The 26,295-nt window shown below is 39.4% G+C and overlaps 1 protein-coding gene and 1 pseudogene across 5 annotated transcripts in view; one reads left to right on the top strand and one right to left on the bottom strand.

Moving 5' to 3' along the window:
• The window catches only part of DENND1A (DENN domain containing 1A), a 615,092-nt gene that overhangs the window by 377,195 nt on the left and 211,602 nt on the right, over positions 1-26,295 (top strand). For all 5 annotated transcript variants that reach the window (XM_058302406.2, XM_058302408.2, XM_058302405.2 and 2 more), the window contains exon 11: positions 697-742. In XM_058302406.2, the coding sequence (XP_058158389.1) occupies positions 697-742 (46 nt within the window). The remainder of the gene's footprint in view (positions 1-696; positions 743-26,295) is intronic.
• On the bottom strand, positions 24,812-25,377 carry LOC139439459 (group XIIA secretory phospholipase A2 pseudogene; annotated as a pseudogene).

Below are 26,295 nucleotides of genomic sequence, written 5' to 3' on the forward strand. Positions count from 1 at the left end.
GGGAGAATCAATCCAAAACAGTCAGGTTTTAAAACTTGGAGTTGGGTTCTTATTCCCTGCTAAGTCATTTAGGGAACTCATTGCCCTGTAAATGAAATGTTTGAAAGACGCTTTTTGAATTGTGGTATCATTGATGGCATGTGTGTATTTGATGAGGAGATACCTGCTGGCATATCTCCAAGTACTTTGTCCAGTCAAAATGAACAGATCAGAACTCCTGATGGCAGAAGGAAATAGCCAATGAAAATCATGCCCTGCATTTGACCTTGTTAACTGCCTTTTCTGTTATAATTGTAGCACTAATAGTTCTCATTTGCATGAGGAACTATACTAATCATTTGACATGTAATTTTCTCCCATTCTAATAGCAATCTGCCAGTTAGATTCCAATAACCCATTTTACAGGTAAAACCATCAAGGCTCTGCAGTCACATAGCTGCTATCTGGAGACTAACACCAAGACTGGTGCTCTTCCTACCAACCCATGCTGCTTCCAGTGCTTGCCCGCATTTTGAAATTCTTCTGAAGTTTCTAGCTTGGGAAGAAAATGTCATATTAGGATTTTTGTTGTGAAAGGAAATGTAACTGTGCATACGTTTATTAAAACAGTTTTTCTCCAAATAGTGAACCATCTGTAATTTTCTGTCAGAAACAACAGACATTAAAGCAGCTGTGTGTCTCTGTTTTTCTTCACAGTGCTCCCATGCCCTACCTCATAGGAATCCATTTAAGTTTAATGGAGGTAAGTTGGCTTCTTTCCTCCCCAGATCTCTCTATTTGGAATTTTGCTTTGCTACATGAGAGTGAAAATGGCACGGGATCTGAATTTACAGCTCTGCATGTGGAAGCGACACCTAGGATCAGTCCCCTTTCAGGTGCCCACAGTTTAGCATTCAACTTAGACACTTTCCACGGGCATCTTGTTTTCAGTGTTTTTCCACTTTTCCTTAAGAGTGTCGATGTTTGTGAATGAGGGAGTGGAGGTAGAAGAGGCAGGAGAAAACAGTTCTTCAAGGGTTTGAATGAGGGAAGGGCAATGTTTCGCTTTTCAGAATGATGTTCGTTTAAGTCACTATAAAAATATTACACTATTTCATTGTAGAAAACATGATTTTAAAAAAGTATGTGGGAGTATAAAGGAGAAAACTAAAATTTATCCACAGTACCACTTTTCCAGATTCAGCTACTGTTAGCATTTTACTATTGTTCCTCCTAGTCTATATTCCATGAATATATTTTTTTGTATAAATGTTCATAATTGATAGGTTAGCTATATATACACTTTTATGTCTTTATTTTACTTAACATTAGGGCACAGGGATTTCTACATTTTTTTAAATCCATTCTCAGTAATACTAATTTTTATTTGCTACCTGTCATCCCATTTTTGGAAATATCACAACTTAACCATTTTCCTATTGTGAGACACTTAAGTTGTTTATAATTTTTCACTATTATAAATAGCATTGCAATGAACATCTTTATCTGCATTTTTACTTATTTCCTTACCATAGAACCCCTAAAGTAGAAATACTTGTTCAAAGCTAGGAATCTGATGCCAAATTGCTTTCTGTATGGCTGTAGCAATTATATAGGAATTCTTTTAAAGGACTATTCTTTGCTTTTTTAACTTTAAACCAAGTTACACATGAACTCTAACCCTTTCCCTCCCTAGGAAAGAGTTTAAATTTGCACTAGAGCAGAGTGGAGGTGGGAGGGGGATATTGCCTGTTTTACAGAGGAGATAAGCTCTCAGAGGGAAAATCTAAAACCATGTCCGCCTGTGATGATGCTTTGCATGTCTTAAAGGAAGTGCTACTTCTCTTCTTCTGTTCCCTTCATTCACGTCGACGAGGACCACCTGCTTCTTCACTATCTGTTGCACACTGTGCTATTGTGCTTACGAAAATGAAACAAGTTGGTTATCGAAAAACCTGTTTGTTTGACATTGAGAATCTTGATCAAAATAGACCACAAAAATCTGCTCAAATTTCTAATTTGACAGGACAGCCATGTGGCTCCTACATTCTGTTAACAGTTCCTCCCTGTCATCACCCAGCCCTAAGCACATACAGTACACAGTTTATGGACTTTCTTGGATGATGTATTTAGATCAGATTGAAGAGATTTCTTCTGTGTTTTACCTTTGTCAAGTTTGGGATTATATTCAAAACCACTCTATGAAATATTAAAATTAAAAGTGAGTCATTTCTATTAGACTTTCAGTGCCAATTGTTGTAGAGTTTGAAACCATCTAAAGACCTTTTGGTCTATCAGAGTACACGGTTCTCTTTGGCCTTTCCTCCTACCTTTCAGACTCCTTTTAGCATCCCGGCATCTTCAACTTTCTCCAAATTTCCCATCTTGGCTTTATTTTCGTTTCAGCAACCAAGTCAATATCAATGACTCTTCTCTCTGATTCTAGCACTGGCCTGTCTGTCTGAACTTCTGGTCTGAATTTTCAAATGCCAATTGAACGTCACCTAGATGTACTACAGCTGCTTCAAACACACACACAGCCATTCCATTCCCATTCCAGGGTTCCCAGTCCCTCTGAATAGCACCCCTAAGACAAGTCAAGCATGGCTTTGTACGACTCTTCCTCAATCTTTTTCTTGAAATAGTCATCAAATCTCTGAAATGTCCTTCATCTCTTTTCCTTCTTCACTGCCTTCATTGACACTTTGCTTTGCTTTCCTGAATTCTTACAAAGCCTTATTCATTTATTTGATAAGCAAAATGAGGGCCTCATATGTTCCAAGCATTTTGCTAGGTCCTCAAGGTAAAAAAAGTGAATGTGAATTTCAGTCCATAGTCCCTATATTAGTGCCCCCTTTCCAACAGCCCTCTGCATTGCCCCTGAGTTCTGCAGCTTTTCCACTGCTCTCAAACCTGTCCTATTACTGTCCCTTCTTAGCCAGTGTTCTCACTGATCTCTAAACATAGCCACATTCTTCCACCTCTGCCTGGAAATACTCTGCCCTTCTCCATCTCCTCTAAGAAGTCTTCCCATTTTGTGTTCTTCTCTCATTTTCTATACCTCTTGCTCTGGATGATAACTGCTTGTGTCCCTGTTGCCTCAGTCATCCTCTTGAGCATGAGTTCTTTAAGAACAAGGACTTTACTCCATCCACTCTAGTATCCTCAGCACCTAGCAGACCTCCAAGCAGTTAGTACATTCTCAGTAAAAGCTTTCTGAAAAGAAAGGTTGAGGAAATACTTGGAAAGCTGAAATTTGGAAGGCATTTAAAAGCCCTCTGATAGGCATCACAGTTTTCTGGGAACTCAGTGCCATAATTTTACTTAAAGATGGGAGGATTAAATTTTTAAATTCTTTTTATATGGTTCTAAGTAAAACCATAAAAACCAAGGCCTTTTGTAGTAAAGCATGTAATGCAAAATACACATAAAGTTTGGAGCTAAAACTTGCAACAGAGTTTTGCACAGGTCCACTCTGCTCAGCCTCTGAAGTGCCTTAAGTGAGAAGGTTTGGGAAGCACTAGCCAAGATAGATCATAGCTCTGTTGATTGGCTGGGGAGGAGTTTTCCATGCCGAACTCCAGTGCACTCAGCTCTTAAAAAATTAACAAAGATAGTAGCCACCCTACTGTTGGAGTCAGCTGATATTTTCCAAACAAAAAAAAGCATTTCCGGAGTATGTTGCACAGCTGTGAACTAACCAAATCTTGGAATTCAGTCTTCTAATCTCCTCCCATGGATTTCCGCTTAGACTCAGGGTACGCTGATAGTGCTTTCTGATTGAGTTCATCTGATTCTATTATACCCTTCATATGAAAGAGATTCTTCCCTCCCCCAACATTTCCTTCAGGAATCATGAACTGTAAAGCTTGGAGAAGAGCGCCTATCTGGGGCCAAAGGAAAGCTCTTTAAGGAAAGAGTTTGGGAAGGCCCATCTCTTCTCGCATACTAGTTTTCTTACTGGCAATTCAGCAAAAGGCTTATTTTTGACTGTCTTGTTATTTCTTCTTGAAAGCTATAGGCACCTTATTATGCCTTTGCATATGTGCCAGAATTTTTTAAACTTCAAATGAATGTGGCAGATGTTCATAAAAGTTTAGAAAAAGCTACCATAGGAAGACTTTTTAACCATTTTTATGACATTTAAATTTGTTACACAAAGAGAAATATAACTTAAATTATAACCTAGTGTTCTCATTTGAAAAAAAGGTTATTTTGGGGAAAGACCTAATTCTGGTCTTCATGCTTCTACTGGATACTGTTGCTGTTTGTTAAATGGGAGCCCACTCACCTTAAATAGTTCATCTTCCTTTCAAATTGACAACTTTATAACTCATCCTTATCTCTCCCTCTGCCTTTTATATTCTTACCCTCATTTACACGTTAATTTAAGGCTAGTGGTAAGTTAGCAGAAAACCCAAAGGTATTGGCATAGGCCGAGTTTATTCTTGGAGAGAATGATCATGTTAGCTGGCAGCTAAGAAATCCAGAAAGATGGCCAGATTACAAAGTGACTATTTCCTTTCTCTGAAGTGATCTCAGTTCTGAGTTCAGGAGGCATTTCTGCAGCCCCTCTTCTGGTAGCAAGTGCCAGTTCAGGTTAGTGCTTCCTCTATTTGATAAATGAAGACCTTCCTCTCCTTAGCCTCACAAGCAATGCTTTATGTACAAATCTCAGAGTGATATAAGTTATGTATCTAGAAGGTATTCTCTATCATTCCTGGTGGCAGAACAATCCAGAAGGAGGAAGGAAAGGTGATAGTAATGACAGAGTTCCAGGAGTCTCAGATTAGCTTGTAAATGAAGCTTTACCTATACACAGAGGCAAGGAAGTGTAGCAGTTAGAACGTGGGATCTGGATTCTTGCTCCCCTACTTCCTACTTTTGTGACCTTGGGCAAGTAAGTGACCTCTCTCCCTCTGTCTTTTTACCTGTAAAGTGAGGATAATGGCCACTTCTCCCTTATGGATTGTTGGGAGGATCCAGTGCGAGCATGCATGCCAAGTGCCTAGCACAGTGTCTGGCACAAAAAGAGCTCAACAAATGCCAGCAACCATTGCTGTTAATATTTCCTCAGTGGCCTTAAAACCATTTATATTTTTAGGTGGATTACTTTGAAATTTTGTTTCAGGAACCCTTAGACTCCAAGGGTCATCTTCCTCATTCCCTAGGGAAAGAGAGTTTCAACAAAAATAATTTATTCCTGCCCCGTTTTGTCCAAGTTTACAATACTGGAGGCACTGTACCAACCCCTGCTATGTTAACTTCAGGCAAAATACTAGGACTCTCTGTATCTTTCTTTCTTCATCAATAAAAGCAGTTAATACTCATCTCTTAGAATTGCATTAAAGATTAAGTAAATGAATCCTGTCTACCCCAGTATCTGACATGTAGTATAGGCCCTCAGTATATGCTCCCTTCTACGTCATGTTTTGAGAGCCCCTGTATTTCAGACACTATACAATACAAGGGAGCTCTATAAAATAGTGAATGTGACATAATAGCTGCCCTCTGAGTTTTGCCTAGGGCAGATACAGACAATAGAAAGTAATTGCAGTGAGTTTGAGATGCCATAGGCTCTGGTAAGATAGACATCAAACTGAATCTATCTTTGTGGGCTACACTTCTCAGAGAAAGAGAATGCCTAAACTAGAACCTAACAGATAAAAAAGAATTAGGTAAACCAGGGGAAGAGGGAACAGCATCTGTAAAGACTTAAGGTGCAGACCATGGTACTTTCCAGGAGGTATGAGTAGTTTACTGTCTGATACGGGCACAGAACTGAAGGGAAGGGGAGATCAGAAGTAGTCAGGCAAGGGCCAGATATCCAGGGCCTTGTAAGCCGTGTGAAAGAGTTTGAACTTTATAAGGCAATGGAGAGCCATTGGAGGGTGTAAATAGGGGACGAACATGGTCAGGCCTTCTCCTTCTGGGCCATTAGAAAAACAGTCCTTCCATATAAAATGCTTGGAAACTGCTTAAACATGTTAATAAAGTAAATTGATATTTGTAAAGATCAAGGTAATTCTTAAGTCAATTACACACCAAAACCTTGTACATAAAATTCAGATATATTAGCGTTTCAAACCTGAACTTTTAAATGGTTCCCTTGCTACCAACCCATGGAAGAGGTGTTTATATTGATGGCTTTCTTTGGGGTTTTAAGTACCACTTTTACTAGATTTTGTCTTTTCCTCTCTGTTTTCAAGTACTTTTGTACATTAGATGTTCTTTCTATACACCAGTTTGGGGATATAAATTTAGATTATATATTAAGTGGCAGCTCAAAGGGGAATGAGACCCAGGTACCAAGTTCACAGGCCTCTAGCTAGCTCAGCCACCCAACCAATGCAATTTCAGGAGGCATTTAATGGGCGTAAGGGGGAACAGGCTGAGCTCACAGCATTCCTCTCTTTTTCTCACCATCATTTATCTAGGAAAACAGCCATGGGTCTAGTTTTACAAATGCATAGGTATTTAGAAGAGCACTGAGTTCCACCATTCAGGGGACAGTACCCAGAGGCCACATTTGTCTGTGTCTGCAGTGTGGCTCCCTGTTTAACTATGTGACTTTTTATACAAAATAATAGAGTTCACTTATTAACAGGCAAGAAAAGTAACATTTCTTTTCCTTTGCATCTCAAAGAACCTGAATTTCTGTCAAATGAGTAAGCACCATTTAAACTGTATTTTTCTTTTCATTTTTCACCCCTGGCATAGAAAGTCTTTAATCCTTTGTTCCTGTTTTTGAATATTTATTTTTAAGCAGTTTCAAAGTGAGTGAAGAAGAGTGTTTCTTGTTTACCATTGTACTATTTTGCTTCTTCACAGGGCTCCACAGTTATACAGTAGTAAAAGGTAGTTCATATTTGTAAATGCTATGATTCATGGAAAACTCTGAGCCATAATTATATTCAGGTATAAATGGAGCCTTTTATAAGTATCCTCCCAAGAATTGAGAAATTCCATGTGAGATTTATTTGTTAGTGCTTAGTAATCATATTCCTGTTTTATATAAAAGCAATATTTGCATGAAAATTTCCTCCTGGTAGTTTCATAGGTTCATGGGGAGAGCTTTGGAAAAAAAAGATTGGAAAGAAACTTTCACATGTTCTGAGTACTTGCTGACTGCCAAACACAGTGCTAGATACTTTACCTGTTTTCACATTTGAGCATTCCTCAGACTCTCTCTGAAAAGTAAGAAATATCCACATTTGCTGAGGGGGAAGCTGAGGGTCAGAGTGGTGAACTAATTTGCATCTAGTCCCTGAACTACCATGGGTTTGTCAGACCCCAGAGCCTCTGTTCTGTCTGTCCTCCCATAGATAAAGTTGATTATGTCCCTGGTCTCACCTGATCCTGGGTAGAGGCTCCCATCTTTGCCTGAGCTTTCCTTCTGAATGGGGCAGGACCTTCCTGCAGTGTTCTGGAGACTGAGCGAGGCCTTTCAGTCCTTCAGTAAAAAACTCTGTGTACACTTCTGACTGAGGTCCTGTTGGCCTCGCCAAGGTTTTGTTTTCTCATATTTAAAATTCATATTATATGATTTATCTCAAAGAGTTGTGAGAATTAACTAATACATATAAAGTGCTCTTTAAAAATACTATACTACAAAGCTCGAAAAACAGGTAAATGACTGCAGTAACAGGGCAAACACTGAATGAAAAAAAAAAACTACCCAGAAGTGGTAGGAGCTCTTGGTGCCCTGACTGGCCCCTTCTACATCCTTCACCAGCTCAGTAGGCAGCTGGCCCGCACTGCCAGGCCCTGATCCTGGTTCCAGAAGGAGAAGCATAACTCTCATGCACATAGTAGGAGAATATATGTCTGGCCCAATCTGTCTTGTGGTAGCCTGAGGGACTCACCATTCCAATACTTGCCCCACATTGTAAAAGGCATCTACCAAGCTCTCCTACAGAATCCCTGGGGGAAAGCAGTCAAGTAAGGGATTGCTGGCTGTAGGACATATAATGCAATGTCCTGGACCATGAGGAAACTGTTTCCCAGGGAAGAGGGGACATTTGGGGGAATTTCCAGGGTCACATGTGCATGCCCAAGATAAGACCTATGAGCAGAAAGGACCAGAGAGACCCCTACACTTTGGCCTGGAGCTATTCTCTAAACTCATTGTATGGACAATCCCTGAAGGAGAGTGCTAGCACAAGGACTGGAAAAGGTGTTTCTTTTTTCCTTTCATTTATTCATTTTTTGGGTTATTTCCTGATATTCAAGAAATGCTCTGTCATAACACTGGCTGGATACAAGCTTAAGGAACAGACATCTAAGTGTCTAAATTCCAGTGATAATACGTTAAAATATCAAAATGTCGAGGTTTCAATAAAAGATTATAAAACATACAAAGAAACTGAAAGTGATAGCCCAGGCAAAGGAGAAGATTAAAGCATTAGAATCCTTTAATGAGGAGAATCAGATCTGGGACATATCAGACAAAGACTTGAAAAAACAAAACAATAGAAAAAAAAAAAATCCTAAATATCCTAAAGGAGAATATGAACAAAAAACTAAAGGAAATGAGGAAAGTGATAGATGAACATAAGGAGAATATCGATAGAGAGACAGAAATCATGAAAAGGAACCAAACAGAACTGAAGAGTACAGTAATAGAAATTTAAAAATCCTTGGTGGGGTTCAGCAGCAGTTTGGAACTGGCAGAAGAAAGAATCAGTGACGTTGAAGATAAAACAATTGAAATCAGTCTGAGAAAAGAAGAATGAATGAAGAGAAGTGAACAGAGCCTAAGGAACCTGTGCGACACCATCAAGCATATCAGTATATCCATTGTGGGAGTGCCAGAAGGAAAAGAGAGAAGGAAGCAGAAAGAATATTTAAATAATGGCCAAAAACTTCCCAAATTTAACGAAAGACATGAATGTACACATCCAAGTCACTCAACCAGCTCCAAACAGGATAAATCCAAATAGACCATGTCATAACATATTATAATCAAACTGTCAAATGCCAAAAATAGAGAAAATTCTGGAAGCTACAAGAGAGAAGCAATGTGTGACATATAAGGGAACCTCACTAAGATTAAATGCCAGTGTCTCATTGGAAACCATCGAGGCAAGAAGACTATGGATGATGTATTTAAAGTCCTAAAAGCAAAAAATTGCCAACCAAGAATTCTGTATCTGGCAAAACTGTCTTTCAAAAATGAGGGCGAGATTAAGCCTTCCCAGATAAACAAAAGCTGAGGGAGTTCATCACCACTAGACCAGTCCTATAAGAGATGCTAAAAGGAGTCCTGCAGCTTGAAAGGAAAAGACAACAGGCAATAAATCAAAGGCACATGCAAAGATCTCTGGTAAGGGTAACGACAAGGGCAAATATAAATGCTGTTCACTATTAAGTTTCTGGTTTGCATCTCCACCTTTTACTTCCTGTAGGACCCAAAAGGCAAATGCATAAAATGTGATACGAAATCAATGGTTTGGACTCATAATGTATAAACACATAATTTGTGACAACTACATAAAGGTGGAGAGACAGAGGGGTATGGCATCATAATGTGTGCATACTATTGAAGTTGGTACCAAAGCAAATACGATTGTTACAGATTTAGGATGTGAATTTTAAGCCTCGTGGTAATTACAAAGAAAATATTAGAAAATATTTTCTCATAGAAAAAAGAGACAAATTAGAATACAGGTTACTAGGGGTAGAGGACAGGGGAAATGCAAAGTGGATGCAGGGTATCCTTTTGGGGAGATGGAAAAGTTTTCCTGAAATTTCCTTACCATGGTATTTGTTCTCGTGTATAATCATCACATAAGAGTCCCTGTCACATCCAGAGGATTCAGAGTGAAATATTGCATGCTCCATTCAATTTAGGCGTTGACAATTGTCTTGGACTTAGCCTCATGGATTTCTCCTAGAAGTGCTGATCTTTGCATTGGCATCTGTTTTTAAAATGAGGTGATTCTTAAATGCCACTTATCCTAATGTTGGAATTAGTTAATACAAAACAGTTTAAAGCTCTAGTTGCAATTTATGTAATCAAAAGGAATAAGCACTTCTGGCTGATTTAAATATCTCTTGCAGTCAGTGCGTTCTCAGTCTAATTTTTTGTGACTGAAATGTTCTCCTATGAATTGAGATAACCCTGTTACAGACTAGAAAAACTGAGTAATTTGTGAGGGAGAATCCCAGTAGGAATTGTGAAACCGTTATTGATGCTTTTGTTTTCCAATTTTCCTGTCATCACTTAGCTGTCATTATGTATGTGTTCCATTTCTCAGTGTTAAAACTGACTTCAAAGAAAACTTAAAATTTTTTAAATTGTAGTCAGAAAGAAAAGAAGAAAAAAAAGTGTTGGTCAGGAGAGCTTGGGCAAATCAATTTCCTTTTGAATAATGGTTAGGAGCAGCATATGAGAAGCAGTGTAGCACAGTGAAATGAGCCCTTGGGCTCTGATATCATGAAGACCTAGGTTCAAATTCTAGCTCTACCACTTCCTCCTGGGTGACTCTATACAAGCTTCTTTTGTTTAAAGGAGAATCAGTTTAATAGGAAAAAGAAAGTGATGGTTGCTACATCACACAGTTTGGCCATTTTGTATAAAACTATGATTACACTGCCCTCTTAAGAGATGCCTGTTGGAATTACTTTATTAAAAATATCTACCATTGAATGAGGGTCTACTAATGTGTATGATGCTCTAGCCATATGCTTTCTGATTGTCCGAATTTAAGGTAGTTGCTCCTGTTTTGCAGTGGGGAGGGATGTTAAGATGCCTCTTTGAGCCTCAGACTCCTCATTTGTAAAATGGATAAATTTTCCACTTTGCAGGACTTTTTAACGAGGAATAAATGAGAAAATACATGAAAACACACACAGACTGGTGCCTGACAGAGGGTAGGTGTCAAATAAATGGAAGTGATTACCACTATTATATGGGTATAGAACTGGTAAAATTTCCTTAAAAAAAAAGGTTAAATGGTTCATCCACATAAGATTTGGCTCTGTCTTCTTTTTCAGCCTTCTTTTCTTCTTTTTTAGTAATTTTGACTCTTCCTAAATTGAAATTAGTTTAAAGGTTCTTTTAACTGAGCACAGCCACATGGGACTGGTGACTCCTTTTCCTGAACTCCTAGCAAGTGATTAGGGGCAGGGCCATTGTGGGAGCTCAGAGCCCAGCAGTGTGATGATTGAAGAGAAGGTACCCTTGGCCTAGCCAAATCCCACTTGGAATTCTAGCACATGTGGTTTCAGTTAACACCATGCTCAGCCTTCTGAAGGTATGGGCTTGTGACCACCAGGCATTTGTTGTTGATATGTGAGGTCACCACAGTAGGGGTGTTTGTCAACCAAATTAAACTTCCTCTTAATGACCTAAAATAATTGATTCGGAAGGCCTTTAAATGGGCCACAGTAGTGTGTAAGCAAGCGGAAATCCAACATTTTCTGCACAAATTATTATGTCGTGGTGTTTGTTTTGTTTGTTTTTTGTTTTGGTTGCTGTTGGGAAAAAGATAAGTGGACCGTAGGTTTTTAGGGCATACAGTGATCCTGAGTTTGAATCCCAGTTCTGCCATTTGTCTCTGTGTAACTTGGGCAAGTCAGTGAGCTTCTGTGCATCTGCTTCTTAATACCCCATCTGCAAAACAGGGGCACCTACCTTAAAGTAGAGACAGAAAAGATACGGTAAAGTGTCATGCACATTAGTAAACCCTTGCTCAGTGGTAGATATTATGAATACATTATTTCCAATTTGCATCTCTTAAGAGATAGAGTTATAATAGTTTTATACAAAGTGATCAAACTGTGTGTTGTAGTAACCATAATGTTTTTTCCTGCTAAACTTATTTCTCCAACTACTCTCTATACTAAATCTAAATATCCACAGAGAAAAGCATGATGAAAAGTAGTCTATAAACTTCCCTTTACATATTGTTTAATTCTCAACCAATTTCACAATGAATTTAAAATAGAGTATTTAAGATATTTGGCTATTAGGTACAAAAAGAATGGGTGTTTTTCTTTGTCCATTGGATTCAGATGTTAATGACCCAAGCTTTGGTTTTGCTGGTAAAGATTGGGGCCACCACCCTGCGTTTGTTCAGAAAGGAAAGCAGTGGCTCAGGGCTTAAGTATTATCAACAGTGTTATTAAAGCTTTGTATTGTGGTTGGAAGTTATCAGAATCCCACAGGGAGGTTTATGTGTCCTGCCTAAAATCCTTCTGTCCATAAACCCAAATATCTTGACAAAAGCTAAATGCTGCAGACTGGCGCTGCTTCCACTTCTGGACACTTCCTTAGTCAAATATAATATTTGTTAAGGTTTGGTGCAGAGGAGTCAAGGTTTTGTAAATCCAGTGGTAATAAATTTACATTCTCCCTCTTCAGCATTTGATTTGACTGCAAATAATCTGTACTGACTGAATGGGTTAAATTATGAAGCTTGATAAGTACATATGCACATTATCCATCCCTAGCTTTAAAAAAAAAAAAAAAAGGGAAAGAAAGAAAAAGATAGCTATGATTTTGGAAGTCATCCCAATTTTTAAAAATAAGAGAATTTGGACATTTTGGCATATGGGGTTTTTTAAATGAAATCTTATGGAACTGAAAACAGTCAATTTTAGGTTTCCAAAAATTGTTTTGATTTTCATTGGTATAAATTTGCTGCACATGGTTTTAGGGAAGTTCTGAGAGATGCATTTGGGATTTGGGGGTTGGTTTTTTTTCTTTTTCTTTTTTTTTAGACTTATTTTTAAAAGGTGATTTTTTTCTAACAAAGTATAAATCACAGGAGACAAGGGATCTATTTCTAAGGACAGTTTTTGGTTGTGGCATTGTTTTGTTAAGCATTCCCGAAAAACTAGACTTGTTGCTCAATTATTGAGCTTCATTTCAGCACCTTTTGGACACTCCACTGCAGATCACTCTTCTACCATCTCACTCAGAGTTAGAATCCAAGGCCAAGTGATTTTTGGCCGTTCCATTAACAGCAGCTGCTGGTGATAAGCACCGTGAGAGTCACCTGTGTAGGGTCAGGCTTATTGCACATCAAGATTGGACAGTGTCGGAAGAGAGGGAAGATGCCCAGGAGGGGGCTCAGGCCACCTGCTGTGTGAGGATCAAAGGGTTGAAAGGTCAGAGGGCGCAGCTCCTTTAACCATATCTGTCTGTGCAATAGCTATTTCAGATTGTAAATCTTGGCAATTTCATTAAGTCCTCCTGGCTGCTACTGGGGCATGAAATAATAAAATTTTATATCTGTTGCCTTTCCTGCCTCTGGCAGCCAGGTTGAAATGTTCTCTGCAAGACAGGGACATCTTTATGAAAACCTTTCCCGGAACGATCGGTCCAGCCCTAATGAAGCTTCAAATTGGGAAGTTGGGGTTCACAGGACCTCATCCCCTGGGAATACTTTTTAACAAGGAAAAAAGTCACACAAACCATTTAGTAGCCTTTTGGATTTATGTAACACCTCTCTTCCAAAAAGCAGGGCACCAAAATATTACCTATTGCTAGATGCTTAATTTTACATGCAGGAGGAGAAATGGACTTTCTGAATGTTTGCTAATTAAATAGTCCCTGTTCTGACTCTAGAGTCCTTTCTTTTGGGCAGCCCCAAACAACCATACATATATGACTTCCCACTCAGCAGACCCTCTGGGTGTTTTTAAGAGACATATCTCCTGAATATGATTTTCCAAATATTTTTCTTAGACATTAAGGTTGTTATGGATCTTTAGGGCTCCTTGGCAAGACAAATCATAGGAATGGCTGCCCTTTACTGCCCATATGTTTAAGACCCCCTGTAGTTTGTTTGAAAAGTTAAGAGATTTTTCACAGTGAAGGTGCCATTTCTGAAATTTAAAGTGTTCCTTTTCACCGGGAGATAAGTTCACTCTGATTAAGTCCGTAATTCTCACTAAGCCATGTTTATGGAGGCAATAAACAATGTTCCAGCGTGCTTGTTAAATTGGGTTTCCAACCTCTCTACTCTTTAAAAATTGACATTTCAAATAAAAGGCAGGTGGAGATGGGAGTCCAGGTTTGCTGTGCTTAGTGATGAATGAATGATGGCAAGTGGCAGCTCTGTGGGAGGAATGAGACCCTATTTTATGAGAGGGTGACCCCAAACCATTTTGGGACTAAGGAATCAACATCCACTTAGATCCCCAGTGAAACTCTTAAATTACAGTTTCATTGTTTCAAATTGGAAGGATAATTTTTTGAACTACTGCCAAGTAGATTACACTTGGTCTTTAATTTTCACATTTCTGTGCTCTAGTAATAGTGGCCCTGTTTTATAGATGATGAAATTTCAATACAGAGAGGTTAAGTAACTTATCCAAAGTCACACAGCTAATAAATAATTAGCAGGGCCAAAATTCAAATCCAGTTTGATGTCTGTTCTTCTCTCCTATATAATACTGTTCCCTTTCTTAGATTTATTGGTGTATAGTTGTATCACCACCACCCCCAGTCCATGTCCTCCCACAAGAAGGTTGGGAACCCCTTGAGTTCAAAGTCATGTTTTACTCATCTCTATGTGTTTTAATGTGTACAAAGGAAATATTGTCCTGGCCCTGCTTTTAGGGCCTGTTTGCTATTATGTGTCTAGCACTCTGATAGGTTCTATCCATGGAGGACACAAAAGAAATATATGACATGGTCACTGTCCTCAGTATTTATTACATACCAACTTGTGTCCAGAAAGTAGAGGAGGCTATATAGAGAGGAAAAGGGTACCAGGCTTTGAAGTTGGCCTTCCTAAACTCAAATCTGCGAGGTCTGCTGTTGTTCTGAGGTTGTAGGCAAATTACTTTACCTCTTGGTCTTTAATTTTCTCTTTTGTTGAAAAATAGGAATAATAATGCCTGTTCCACAAGGTTGCTTTGAAGATCAGATGAAATATGTATTTTAAATATATAGTATGTTTTAAAACTCCACAATACTGTATAGATGACAATGATAAACATTATTGCAGTAAATATTAATACAGTGAGGTTAAAATGATTATTTTAAAGGAAAAGTGGTGACCACACATGAAACAATTAGAAACAGCAATAAACAAGTTATAATTGAAGACCAAAGTGTGTGCTGCCCACTATATTTGGCTTAGAACTTAGAGAAGGCAACTTGCCATGGGAATGGGAGTAGTATAGAAGAAAAGTATTGCAGGATGGAGATCATTATGGTGATTTACATTTGGGTCCTGTTTCACATCTTAACAAGTGTGCTTCCATCTCATCTTTCGTTTGTGTTTTGCGACAGTGGTAAAAGATGTTGTCACCCTTCTTAACCTCTTTTTACACATGAGGAAACCAAGTCTCCCCAGCAGTGAGGGTGCCTCAGTTTGACTCTAAATATCAGCAGAGTCAGAGGTGTAGATGGGCTCACTCCACCATTCTGGCAAGCAGAGAACTGGCTGGATGGACGCACAAAGTCAGGATGGAGTTACAGAATGGGCTGCCAGGAGTCCTGGCATACCCAAGCATTGAGCTTCTGCCTCATGGCTAGTACTAAATGAAATGCTTGCCCTAATCTTCTCAGCAATTCTGAAGCTAAGGATTATGATCCCCAGTTCACAGAGAAGGACACTGATGCTAAAGGAGGCTAAAACATTGCCTGAAGCTACCTAACTTATAAGCAAAAGAGCCAACCCTGAGATTTTCTGACCCTGGGCCCTGTTTTATCCAGGAAATACTCTTACCCATATGGAGAGGAGGGAATCAGGCAAGCTGTGTGATTGGAGATGTTCCTCTGAAGTGAGCTTCCTCTCTTCTACTGTGTGTTACTGTGTCCTTTCTGAGATTTATTGGGATATAGTTTTATCACCACCATCACCTCTCCCCATTCACGCCCTCCTACAAGTAGGCTGGGAGCCCTTTGAATTCAAACATCATGTTTTAATCATCTCATGTTGATCATCATTAGCATACATTTGACATGAATGGATGGATGACTGGTGGCCTGGATACCTGACTGACCAAATGAGTGAATGAATTAATGAGTGAATGAATCATATCCAATGGTGAATGGTAGGGAAACCTATCCTTGGAGGAATAGCCCCTTTGTTGACCTGGGTTGAAAATCTGAACTTATTAATGATTGTGAGTACTTACTACCTTGGGAGGAGTGGATTTGGCCTGTCCTATGAGGTGCTTACACCACTTCCCTCCCCTGCCAAATTTCTGTTTCTGTTAAAGCACACTGGGAAATTCCAGCGGTGTTTTCAGGAGTCCTGAACTGTTGGACTTAGATTTTTAATTTTGTGGAGCAGGAAGGAGCAATCAGTGACTCCTGACTCCAAAGAAAAACCACTACGTTTATCAACTGCTTGGCAGCTCAATGACCTTTGGGGCCTGAGGAAGGGAAGGAAAATGTCACTCTTCCCTTTGTGTATACAAGGTTTTGGGAGGGGATAAAGAGTCTAGAATACCTGAATATTTTCTTCCCTTTTCCTGACCTTTCTGTTTTCTCTCTCATTTCTCTGTCCCATTGCTCCTAGAAGGCCACCAGCTCCCCATGCTGTTCTTTGTTATGTACTCATATATAATGTATGCACATGTATTTGAGCATATTTTATTTGTGCTGTATTATGGAAAGAACATTGACTCATGGAACCTAGAAAGTCCTTTCTCTGACATACACCAGTTGTAAGAACATGGGCAAATTATTTAACTGCTTGAGCCTCAGCTTCCTCATCCTTCAAATGAATATTATACTTGATAGGAAACCCTCCCCTCCCTGGGAATTTTGTGCCTTACATAGCTTCTGTCATGTAGCAGTTGGTCAATGTGGTTGTTGATTGGAATGATGTATCTGAGGAAATAATGAGATATAGTCAGTAGTTCTAAGGTATTGGTGTCAGACCTGGGTTCATTGTTTAGCTCCTTTTCTTCTTAGCCATATGACTTTGGACAAACTGTTTTACTTACCTCTCTGATACTTAGTTTCCCTCTCTTTCCATAGGGCTATTGGGAGGGTTACATTAAATGCTAATATGTAAAGGATTGGGAGGAAGACAATAACTACTAGCTGCTATAATTTTGTTGTGAGAGCAAGGAAAATGATGAAAGCAGAGTGTGTAACACAAGCCTGGCATACTGGGACCCCTATAAAGTTTGCTGTGGCTTGGGAGTATAGACACATAATTAGGATAAGAGGCAACTGCGTGAAGTCCAGCAGAAGACATTAGGGTAATGTTTTGGTTAACAAATATAAAGATGCAGTTTTTGGTTTAATTTTAACCATATTCTCCAGCTTTCAAGATTGAAGACAGAGAGAACTGCCAAGAAGTCATACTTAAGGGGACATATAGTATTATGTTAGGAGGCATATCAAATGTACCTCTCTCACAGAGGGATGAACTTATACTGGATTTTCTTTGAGCCACAGGAAAGTACTCAGTGGGCACAATAACGCTCTGATTCAAGAGGATGCTGAGTTTTCTTGAAGCACAGTGCCGTTGTAAGAAGTCAGCTTAGACCTGTCCCCTCTGCTTGGCAGCCCAGTTCTTGGTCTCAGAGGTGCTGCCTCATATTCTGCCTTAACTCAAGGAAAGGAGGCTGAGTTTTTTTGGCCATGGGGTATTGCCCTGGCAAGGATAGGGCTCACCTGTGGTCCTAGCCAGCACCAAGGACAAAAGGGAATGTGGCCACATAGACACATTCTGTTAATAAATACTTCTGTCAACTTTTTAAAATTAATCCTCTCACAATCCTGTGTAGCAAGTGGCAAATGGCAAGTTTTTTGTTTTTGAGATTTATTTTTTATTTGTTTTTCTCCCCATCCCCTCATTGTTTGTGCTTTCTGTCTGCTCTGTTTGTCTTCTTTTTTTGGAGGCACTGGGACCCGAACCCAGGACCTCCCATGTGGGAGGGAGGCACTCAATCACTTGAGCCACCTTCACTCCCTGCTTGTTATATCTCTCATTTTGTTTCCTCGCTGTGTATCTTCGTTGTGTCATCTTGTTGCATCATCTGTTGCATCAGCTCGCTGTTCTAGCCCATCAGGTCAGCTGTCTGTCTTGCTTATCTTCTTTAGAAGATACCAGAAACCAAACCCGGAACCTTCTCTGTGGTAGGCAGGCACCCAACAGTTTGAGCCACATCCACTTCTTAACCCTGTTTTATAGATGAAGAAACTTAGGTTCAACTAGATTCAAATAACCTGCCTTGGATCCTTTGTCCAAGAATTAAAAAAGATGAAATCCACAGCTCAGTCCATCTTATTTCTGTTTCTACTCATTCCTTCTGCTTTCCCAAGCCAAACTGACTTGAGACTCCAGAGGTATCTTAGGTGGCACCCAGTAATGTTGATGCTTTGCTCTTCACTGGATCAGGGGCAGGACAGATTGAAGAAACAGTATACGTATTTTTTTTCTTTTCTTTTTTTTTAGGAGGTACAGGGAAATGAACCCAGAACCTCATACATATGAAGTAGGCACTCAACCACTGAGCTATATCCTCTCCCCTATGGGAGCTGGTTTTTTCATTTATGTGTTTGTTTTTAGAAGGTACTGGAGATTGAACCCAGGACCTCCTACATGGGAAGCAGGCACTCAACCACTGAGCTACATCTGCTCCCAGTATGTGTATTTTCTGACAATGAAATATATTCTAGATTGAATCCTCTTTATTCATGTATTAATTTTTAACTCAAGTAATAGCCAACACTCAATGCTTATTATATACCAGACTCACTCCTAAGTACTACACATATCTTAACTCATTTAATCTCTATAACAATCCAGTGAAATTAGTTTACATTTTGTAAACTTTTCAAAGTGTGATAAAACCATAGGAAAAAGTACACCCATCCTAAGTGTACAGCTAGATGAGTTTTCACAAAGTAAGCACACCCATGTACTCACATCCACCCAGATTAAGAAACAGACTATTACCATCCACCAGAATTCCCTCTTTTGCCCACTGTGTTAGTCAGCCAAAAGCATGCTGATGCAAAATACTAGAAATTGGTTAGTTTTTATAAAGGATATTTATTTGGGGTAGGAGCTTAGAGATACCCGGCCATAAAGCATAAGTTACTTCCCTCACCAAAGTCTGTTTTCACATGTTGGAATAAGATGGCTGCCGATGTCTGCAAGGGTTCAGGCTTCCTGGGTTCCTCTGGACTCAGCTCCTTTGTTTTCTCCACAAGGTCAGCTATAGACTATCAGGTGAACAGCTCTGTCTCTCTCTTCCTGGGGCTCCAGCTTCAGCATCAAACTCCAACATCAAAAGCCCTCAACTCTGCCTTTGCCATGCTTTTTATCATGTCTTTTATCCCACCCTTTGGTGTGTGGGGACTCAATGCCCTACTGGCACAAGAAGTTTATATGATTACTTAATCAAGGAATTTTATGGATCCAGTATAATCTAATATGCCCAGAGGAAAAGATCAGCTTACAAACATAATCCAGTATTTCTTTTTGGAATTCATCAATCATATCAAACTGCTACACCCACTTCCAGTCATTTTTCTCCCTCTGACCCAAAGGATAATCACTATCCCGGTAGTCACTACTTTTTAAATTTTAAATTTTAATTTTGATATACTTTCAAACTTACAGGACAGTTGCAAAAATAATACAAAACCCATACAGAGAACTCCAACATACTCCCCCCACCCAGATACCTAGATGTACCAACTTTTAACATTTTACCACGTTTGCCATATCATTATATCCTTCTATCCATCTGTCCATCCATCCATTCACCCATCCACCCATCTATCCATCTCTTCATTCATCCATCCATAGAACTCTCTCTTTTCTAAACATTTGAGAGTAGGTTGTATACATCATGCCCCTTGAACACTTCATACTTCCATGTACATTTCCTGTGAACAAAGATATTCACTTATGTAACCACCTTAAGTAGAGTTACCTTGTTCAAGAAATTTAACATTGATACAAAGCTTACAGCCTTTATTCCATTTTGTTTCATAATGTCCTTTGGGCATTTTCTCATCTGTTATTAGATCCAGGATCATAAATTGCATTTAACTCTCATTGTCTCTTTAGTCTCTCTTTTTTTAAAAAAATTGTAGAAACATATATATAATGTAAACTTTCCCATCTCAGCCACTCCCAAGCATACCATTTGGCGGGATTAATCACATTCACAATGTTATGCTACCCTCATCACTATCTGTTACAGAACTTTCCCATCACCCGAAACAGAAACCTTGTACCCATTAAGCATTAATTCCCCATATCCACTAGTCCCTACCACTGGTAGCCTTTATTCTACTCTGTCTTTGTGAATTTGCGTATTCTAGCTATCATATAACTGGGATCTTACATTATCTGTCCCTTTATGTCTGACTTATTTTACTCAATATGATGTCTTCAAGGTTCATTCATGTAGTAGCATTTATCAGGACTTCATTCCTTTTTAAGGCTGAATAATATTCCATTGTATGTAAATGCCACATTTTGTTATCCGTTCATCTGCTGATGGACATTTGAGTTACTTGCACTTTCTAACAATTGTGAATAATGCTGTGTGAACACTGGTGTACAAATATCTTTCTGAGTCCCTGCTTTCAGTTCTTTTGGGTGTATACCTGGAAGTGGGATTGCCAGGTCATATGGTAGTTCTATTAACTTTTTGAGGAACTGCCAAACTTTTTCCATAGTGGCTGCACCATTTTACATTTTCACCAGAAATGTAGGAGGGTGCCTATTTCTCCACATCCTCACCAAGACTTGTTATTTTACATTTTTTAATAATAACCATCCTAGTGGGTATGGTATCTCATTAACACTTTGATTTGCAACACCCTAATAGCTAAGGATGTTGACCATCTTTTCATGTGTTTATTGGCCATTTGTAATACCTTCTTTGGTGAAATGTCTATTCAAGTCCTTTACCCATTTTTAATTGTTTTCTTTTCATTGTTGTTAAGAGTTCTTTTTTTTTTTAAGATTTATTTATTTCTTTGCCCCCCCCCCCCCCATTGCTTTTGTGCTTGCTGTCTGCTTTCTATATCACTGTGTGTTCCTCTTTGTCTGCTTGTCTTCTCTTTAGGCAGCACCAGGAACCAATCCTGGGACCTTCTGGAGTGGGAGAGAGGTGCTCACTCTCTTGCGCCACCTCAGCTCCCTAGTCTACTCCCTGGTCTCTTTTTGTTGCGTCTTCTTGCTGTGCCAGCTCTCTGCATGGGTCAACACTCCATGTGGGCCAACATGCTGTGCAGGTCAGCACTCTGTATGGACCAGAACTCTGCACAGGCCAGCACTCCACATGGGTCAGCTCGCCACACAGGCCAGCTTGCCTTCCCCAGGAGGCCCCAGGAATTGAACCCTGGACTTCCTATATGGTAGACAGGAGCCCAATCGCTTGAACCACATCCACTTCCCGTAAGGTTCTTTAAATATTCTGGATTTTAAACCTTTTTCAGATATATGATTTTCAAATACTTTGTCCCAGTCTGTTGTGTTTTTTTTTTTTCACATTCTTGATAGTGTCCTTTTGGTGCAATTTTTCTATTTTTTCTCTTGTTGCTCATGCATTTGGTGGAAACCCTAAGAATCCATTGACCAATGCAAGGTCCTGAAAATATTTCCCTTTGTTCTAAAGGAGTTTTATAGTTTTAGCTCTTATGTTTAAATTATTGATCCATTTTGAGTTAATTTGTATATGGTGTGAGATAGGGTGTCTACCTTTATTCTTTTGCATATGGAGTTCTAGTTTTTCCAGCACTACTTGTTGAAGCGATTCTTTCCCCATTGAGTGGACTTGGCATCCTTGTCAAAAATCATCTGGCCATAGATGTATGGATTATTTCTGTGTTCTCATTTCTATTCCATTGGTCTACATGTCTGTAGACATGTACTACAGTGTTTTGGTTACTTTAGTTTTGTATGTTTATAAATCAAGAAGTGAGTCCTCCAACTTTTTCATTTTAGAGATGGTTTTGGATCCCTTGCCCTTCCATGTGAAATTGATGATGAACTTTTCCATTTCTGTAAAGAAGGGTGAAAGGATTTTGATTGGGATTTTGTAAAATCTGTAAATTGCTTTGGATAGTATTGACAGCTTAACAATATAAGTCTTCTATGAGTACAGATTATCTTTCCATCTTTTTAGGTCTTTTTGCTTTCTTTTAGCAATGATTTATAGTTTTCGGTTAAAGATAAGTTCTTTACCTCCTTGGTTAAATTTATTCCTAGATATTTAATTCTTTTGGTTGCTCTTGTAAATGGAGTTATTGTCTTGATTTCCTTTTCAGATTGTTCATGGCTGGTGTATGGAAACACCACTGATTTTTTATCTTATATCCCACCATTTGCTAAATTTCTATATTAACTCTAGTAGTTTTCTTGTGAATTCTTCTTTTTTCTATACATAGGATCATTTCATCTGCAAATAGGGATAGTTTTGCTTCTTCCTTTCCAATTTGGATGCCTTTTTCTTGCCTAATTGCTTTCACTAGCATTTGCAGCACAGTGTTGAATGGCAATGGTAATAGTCATCATCCTTGTCTTTTCCTGATCTTAGGGTGATAGCTTTCAGCTCTTCACCATTGAATATGACATTAGCTGTAGGTTTTTCACATGTCCTTTATCATGTTGAAGAAGTTCCCTTCTATTCCTAGTTTTCTGAATGTTTTTATCAAGAAAGTATACTAGATTTTCTCAAATGCCCTTTCTGTATCACTTCATATAATTATGTGGTTTTTTTCTTTGATTCTATTAATGTGATATATTACATTGTCTGATTTTCTTATGTTGAACCACCCTTCCATCCCTGGTATAAATCCGATTTGATCCTGATATATAACACTTTTAATGTGTAGTTGGATTCAGATTGCTAGAATTTTGTTGAGGATTTTTGCATTTACATTCATAAGGGATGTTGGTCTTTAATTTTCTTTTCTTCTGATTTTTCTGTCAGGCTTAGTATTAGGGGGATGCTGGCCTCATAGAATTAATTAGGTGGTATTCTCTCCTCTTCAGCTTTTTGGAAGAGTTTGAGGAAGATTGGTGTTAAGTCATCTTTGAATGTTTGGTAAAATTCACCAGTGAAGCCATCTGGTCCTGGATTTTTCTTTGTTCGGGAGGTTTTTGATTAATGATTCAATCTCCTTACTTGTCTATGGAGATCCTTTATTTCTTTGTCAGTAGTTTTTTTTTCCCCCAAGAACAATTTTTTTTTTATTCCCCTGCCCGTTGGGCTTGCTTGCTTGCTGTCTGCTCTCTGTGTCCATTCACTGTGCGTTCTTCTGTGTATCTGTATATATATATTTTTTAATTTATCACCCCCCCCCCTTGCAGCTTGCTTGTTTGCTCTCTGTGTTCATTTGCTGCATGCTCTTCTGTGTTTTTTTATTGTCTCCCTTTTTGTTGCGTCACCTTGCTGAGTCAGCTCTCTGCGGCGCTTGCGGGCCAGGGTTGGCACTCCGCGGCACTTGCAGGCCAGCAGCTGCAGGCAAACCTGCCTTCACAAGGAGGCCCTGGGACACAAACCTAGGGCCTCCCATATGGTAGACGGGAGCCTAATTGATTGAGCCACAGCCACATCCCCCAAGAACAGTTTTTATTAAAATCACTAGTGGATATTTTGAATATATCCAAGAATCTACTATGAGGAACAAATTCTGGGGAATAAACATCAAACAGATCAGCAAATAGGACTCTGAAATGCATTATGTTAAACAACTTTTCATTTGTCTCATTGAATCTATCTTTTATCCAATTTAGACAAGGTTATAGCAAAATATAACACTTGTCATATGGATGGTTCATAAAATGGGAGTGGCCATACTTCTGAATCTTTTTCACGTCACCTTGTATGCATATGACATGATATGCTCCCTAAGAGGTTACCAGCTGATGGTTCTAAACTTACAATAGAAACAGACATGGAAACTTTGTGTAGCTAGTGCTGTCATTAATAAAAGTATGACATATTCATATGCTAAATGGGTTATAAAGAAATGGAATATTATGTACAATTAAAATAGAGGAAGAAATAGATCCTTCCAGGCAGAAATGTGTATTTTTAAATTCCATAGTAAATAAATATCCAAGTGAGGATTTTCCCATATTTCCAAATAAGATAATGTTGACATATCTTATAAAGATCTTTAATGTTTGACCTTTTTGGAAATATAGTGCATAAAGTGAGTTGCAGACCCTTTCTTTAAAAAAAAATCTCCCCTCTATTGTGATTAGTAATCGAAGAAAATGTGGCATTGGTGTGGAGAAAGTGGCCATGGTGGCTGCTGGGGGTAGGGAGTGGGAGGAAGAGATGAGATGTGGGGGCGTTTTCGGGACTTGGAGTTGTCCTGGGTGGTGCTGCAGGGACAGTTACCAGACATTTTATGTCCTCCTATGGCCCACTGGGTGGACTGTGGGAGAGCTATGATGTGGACCATTGACCATGAGGTGCAGTGGTGCTCAGAGATGTATTCATCAAGTGCAATGAATGTTTCATGATGATGGAGGAGATTGTTGTTATGGGGGGAGGAGTGGGGTGAGGGGGGTGGGAGAGTATATGGGGATCTCATATTTTTTTAATGTAATATTGAAAAAATAAAGACAAAAACAAAAATCTCCCCTTAACACACATCTCTTCCTGGGATGAGCAAGACAATTTGGCATACTAAGGCAGCATCACCCAGAAAGATACCTGAGGGGGGAAGGCATACCCTCCCCACCCCCACCCCTTTTTTTTCAGTTTAAGGTTTTAATGCCAAAACATACAGTGTTGGTAAGGTCTTAAAATAATCTTGACAGAAAATAAGGTAGCTTTATGCTGCGAAAACATTACTTCTTTGTACAAAAGTACAAAAATATGTACTTCTGTCCTCATCTGCTATTACCAGGTGTCAGCATCTTCTTTAGCAATCAGGTTTTTCCTCATAACAACACCTGCATGTGGCTCTTTGGCTATCCAAATATGGTTTACAGCTTAAATGTGTAACAGTGTCAAACAAGAGCTCTACTATTGTTTCACATGCCTGAACATGCTGAGCTAGTCCTAATGTTTTCTGCGCATCTCGGCAGATCTTGGAGTGGCAGTACTGGAACTCCTCATCGCAGTTATTCTTGCTTTTGCCACAGGTCTCATAGCACCTGTCATGTTGGTTGCAGCACTTTTTTAGGGAAGGGATGCCAGTGTTAAGGTGAGAACACCAAACAGCAGAGGACATATCCATTTTGTGGCAAGGGTTTATAAACATAATGTGGCAAGGACTTAAATCCATCACTGCTCTTGTACGGGCACAGCCCATCCTCTCTCCCTGGAGGTCCAAGGTGGCATTCAGGTATGTGTCTGTCTTGTGAGGTCTGTTCCAAATAGTCTTAAAGGTGGCCCTCCAGTGGATGGTTTGGCCTCCTCCTGTCACCTGAGAGCTACAGCCAGGAGGAGGAGCCTCAGTGAGTACAGCTGCAGGAGCATGGCCATCCACACAGTGCTGGGCCTCACTGGGCCCTGCAAATCCCCTGAGCCACAGCAGCAGCAGGCACACCCCCACGGAGCCCCACTAGTGCCCTAGGCATGGGCCACAGGGCTGGGCAGCCACTGCCAGCTCCATGCTACACCTCCTTCCAGGCTGCCTGGGCTGTATGCCACCACTTTTACAGAGCTCCCTCATCAGTTCTGTGTTTTGTTTTGATTTGTGTTTTTTTATTTTTATTTTTTTTTCTATTTTTTTCCTTCTCTTCTTATAGCCAGCCCAGCCTGTTAATGGCCTTTTTTTTAAAAAAACAAATCTGTTTTATTGATACATATTAATAATATGTGTCTGTTTTAATGCCATTATACCAATGAGGAAACTGAGGCATAGGGAGTTTAGTTTGCCCAAGGTAGCACAGTTGCAACTTGGTGGAGTTGGAATTCAGACTTTGGCAGTGAGGGTGTACTTATGTCTCTCTAGACATAGACAAGAAACGAATAATAGGTTGGTGGTAGTATAAATTCTAATAGCATAAAATCATAATAATGGAACCTTATTGTCTTCTACATTGTTTAAGATTCTTACAGTCCTGGAGCGCTAATCCATTTTATTGACATAACTTTTAAATTGCAAAGATAGAGATTCAATATGTAATAGTTCCATATTTATTGATCACTTAATGTACATCAGGTATTGTGTTAAATTCTTTACACATATTACCTGACTTAATCTTTACAATGAAACTGTGCAGTTGGTAGTCTTATACTCAATTTATAGATAAGAGGGAAACGGACTTTGGCCCAGTGGTTAGGGCGTCCCTCTACCATATGGGAGGTCCGCGGTTCAAACCCCGGGCCTCCTTGACCCGTGTGGAGCTGGCCATGCGCAGTGCTGATGCGCGCAAGGAGTGCCGTGCCACGCAAGGG

This window comes from Dasypus novemcinctus, chromosome 8 (genome assembly GCF_030445035.2).
Source record: "Dasypus novemcinctus isolate mDasNov1 chromosome 8, mDasNov1.1.hap2, whole genome shotgun sequence".
In the NCBI taxonomy this organism is placed as follows: domain Eukaryota; kingdom Metazoa; phylum Chordata; class Mammalia; order Cingulata; family Dasypodidae; genus Dasypus; species Dasypus novemcinctus.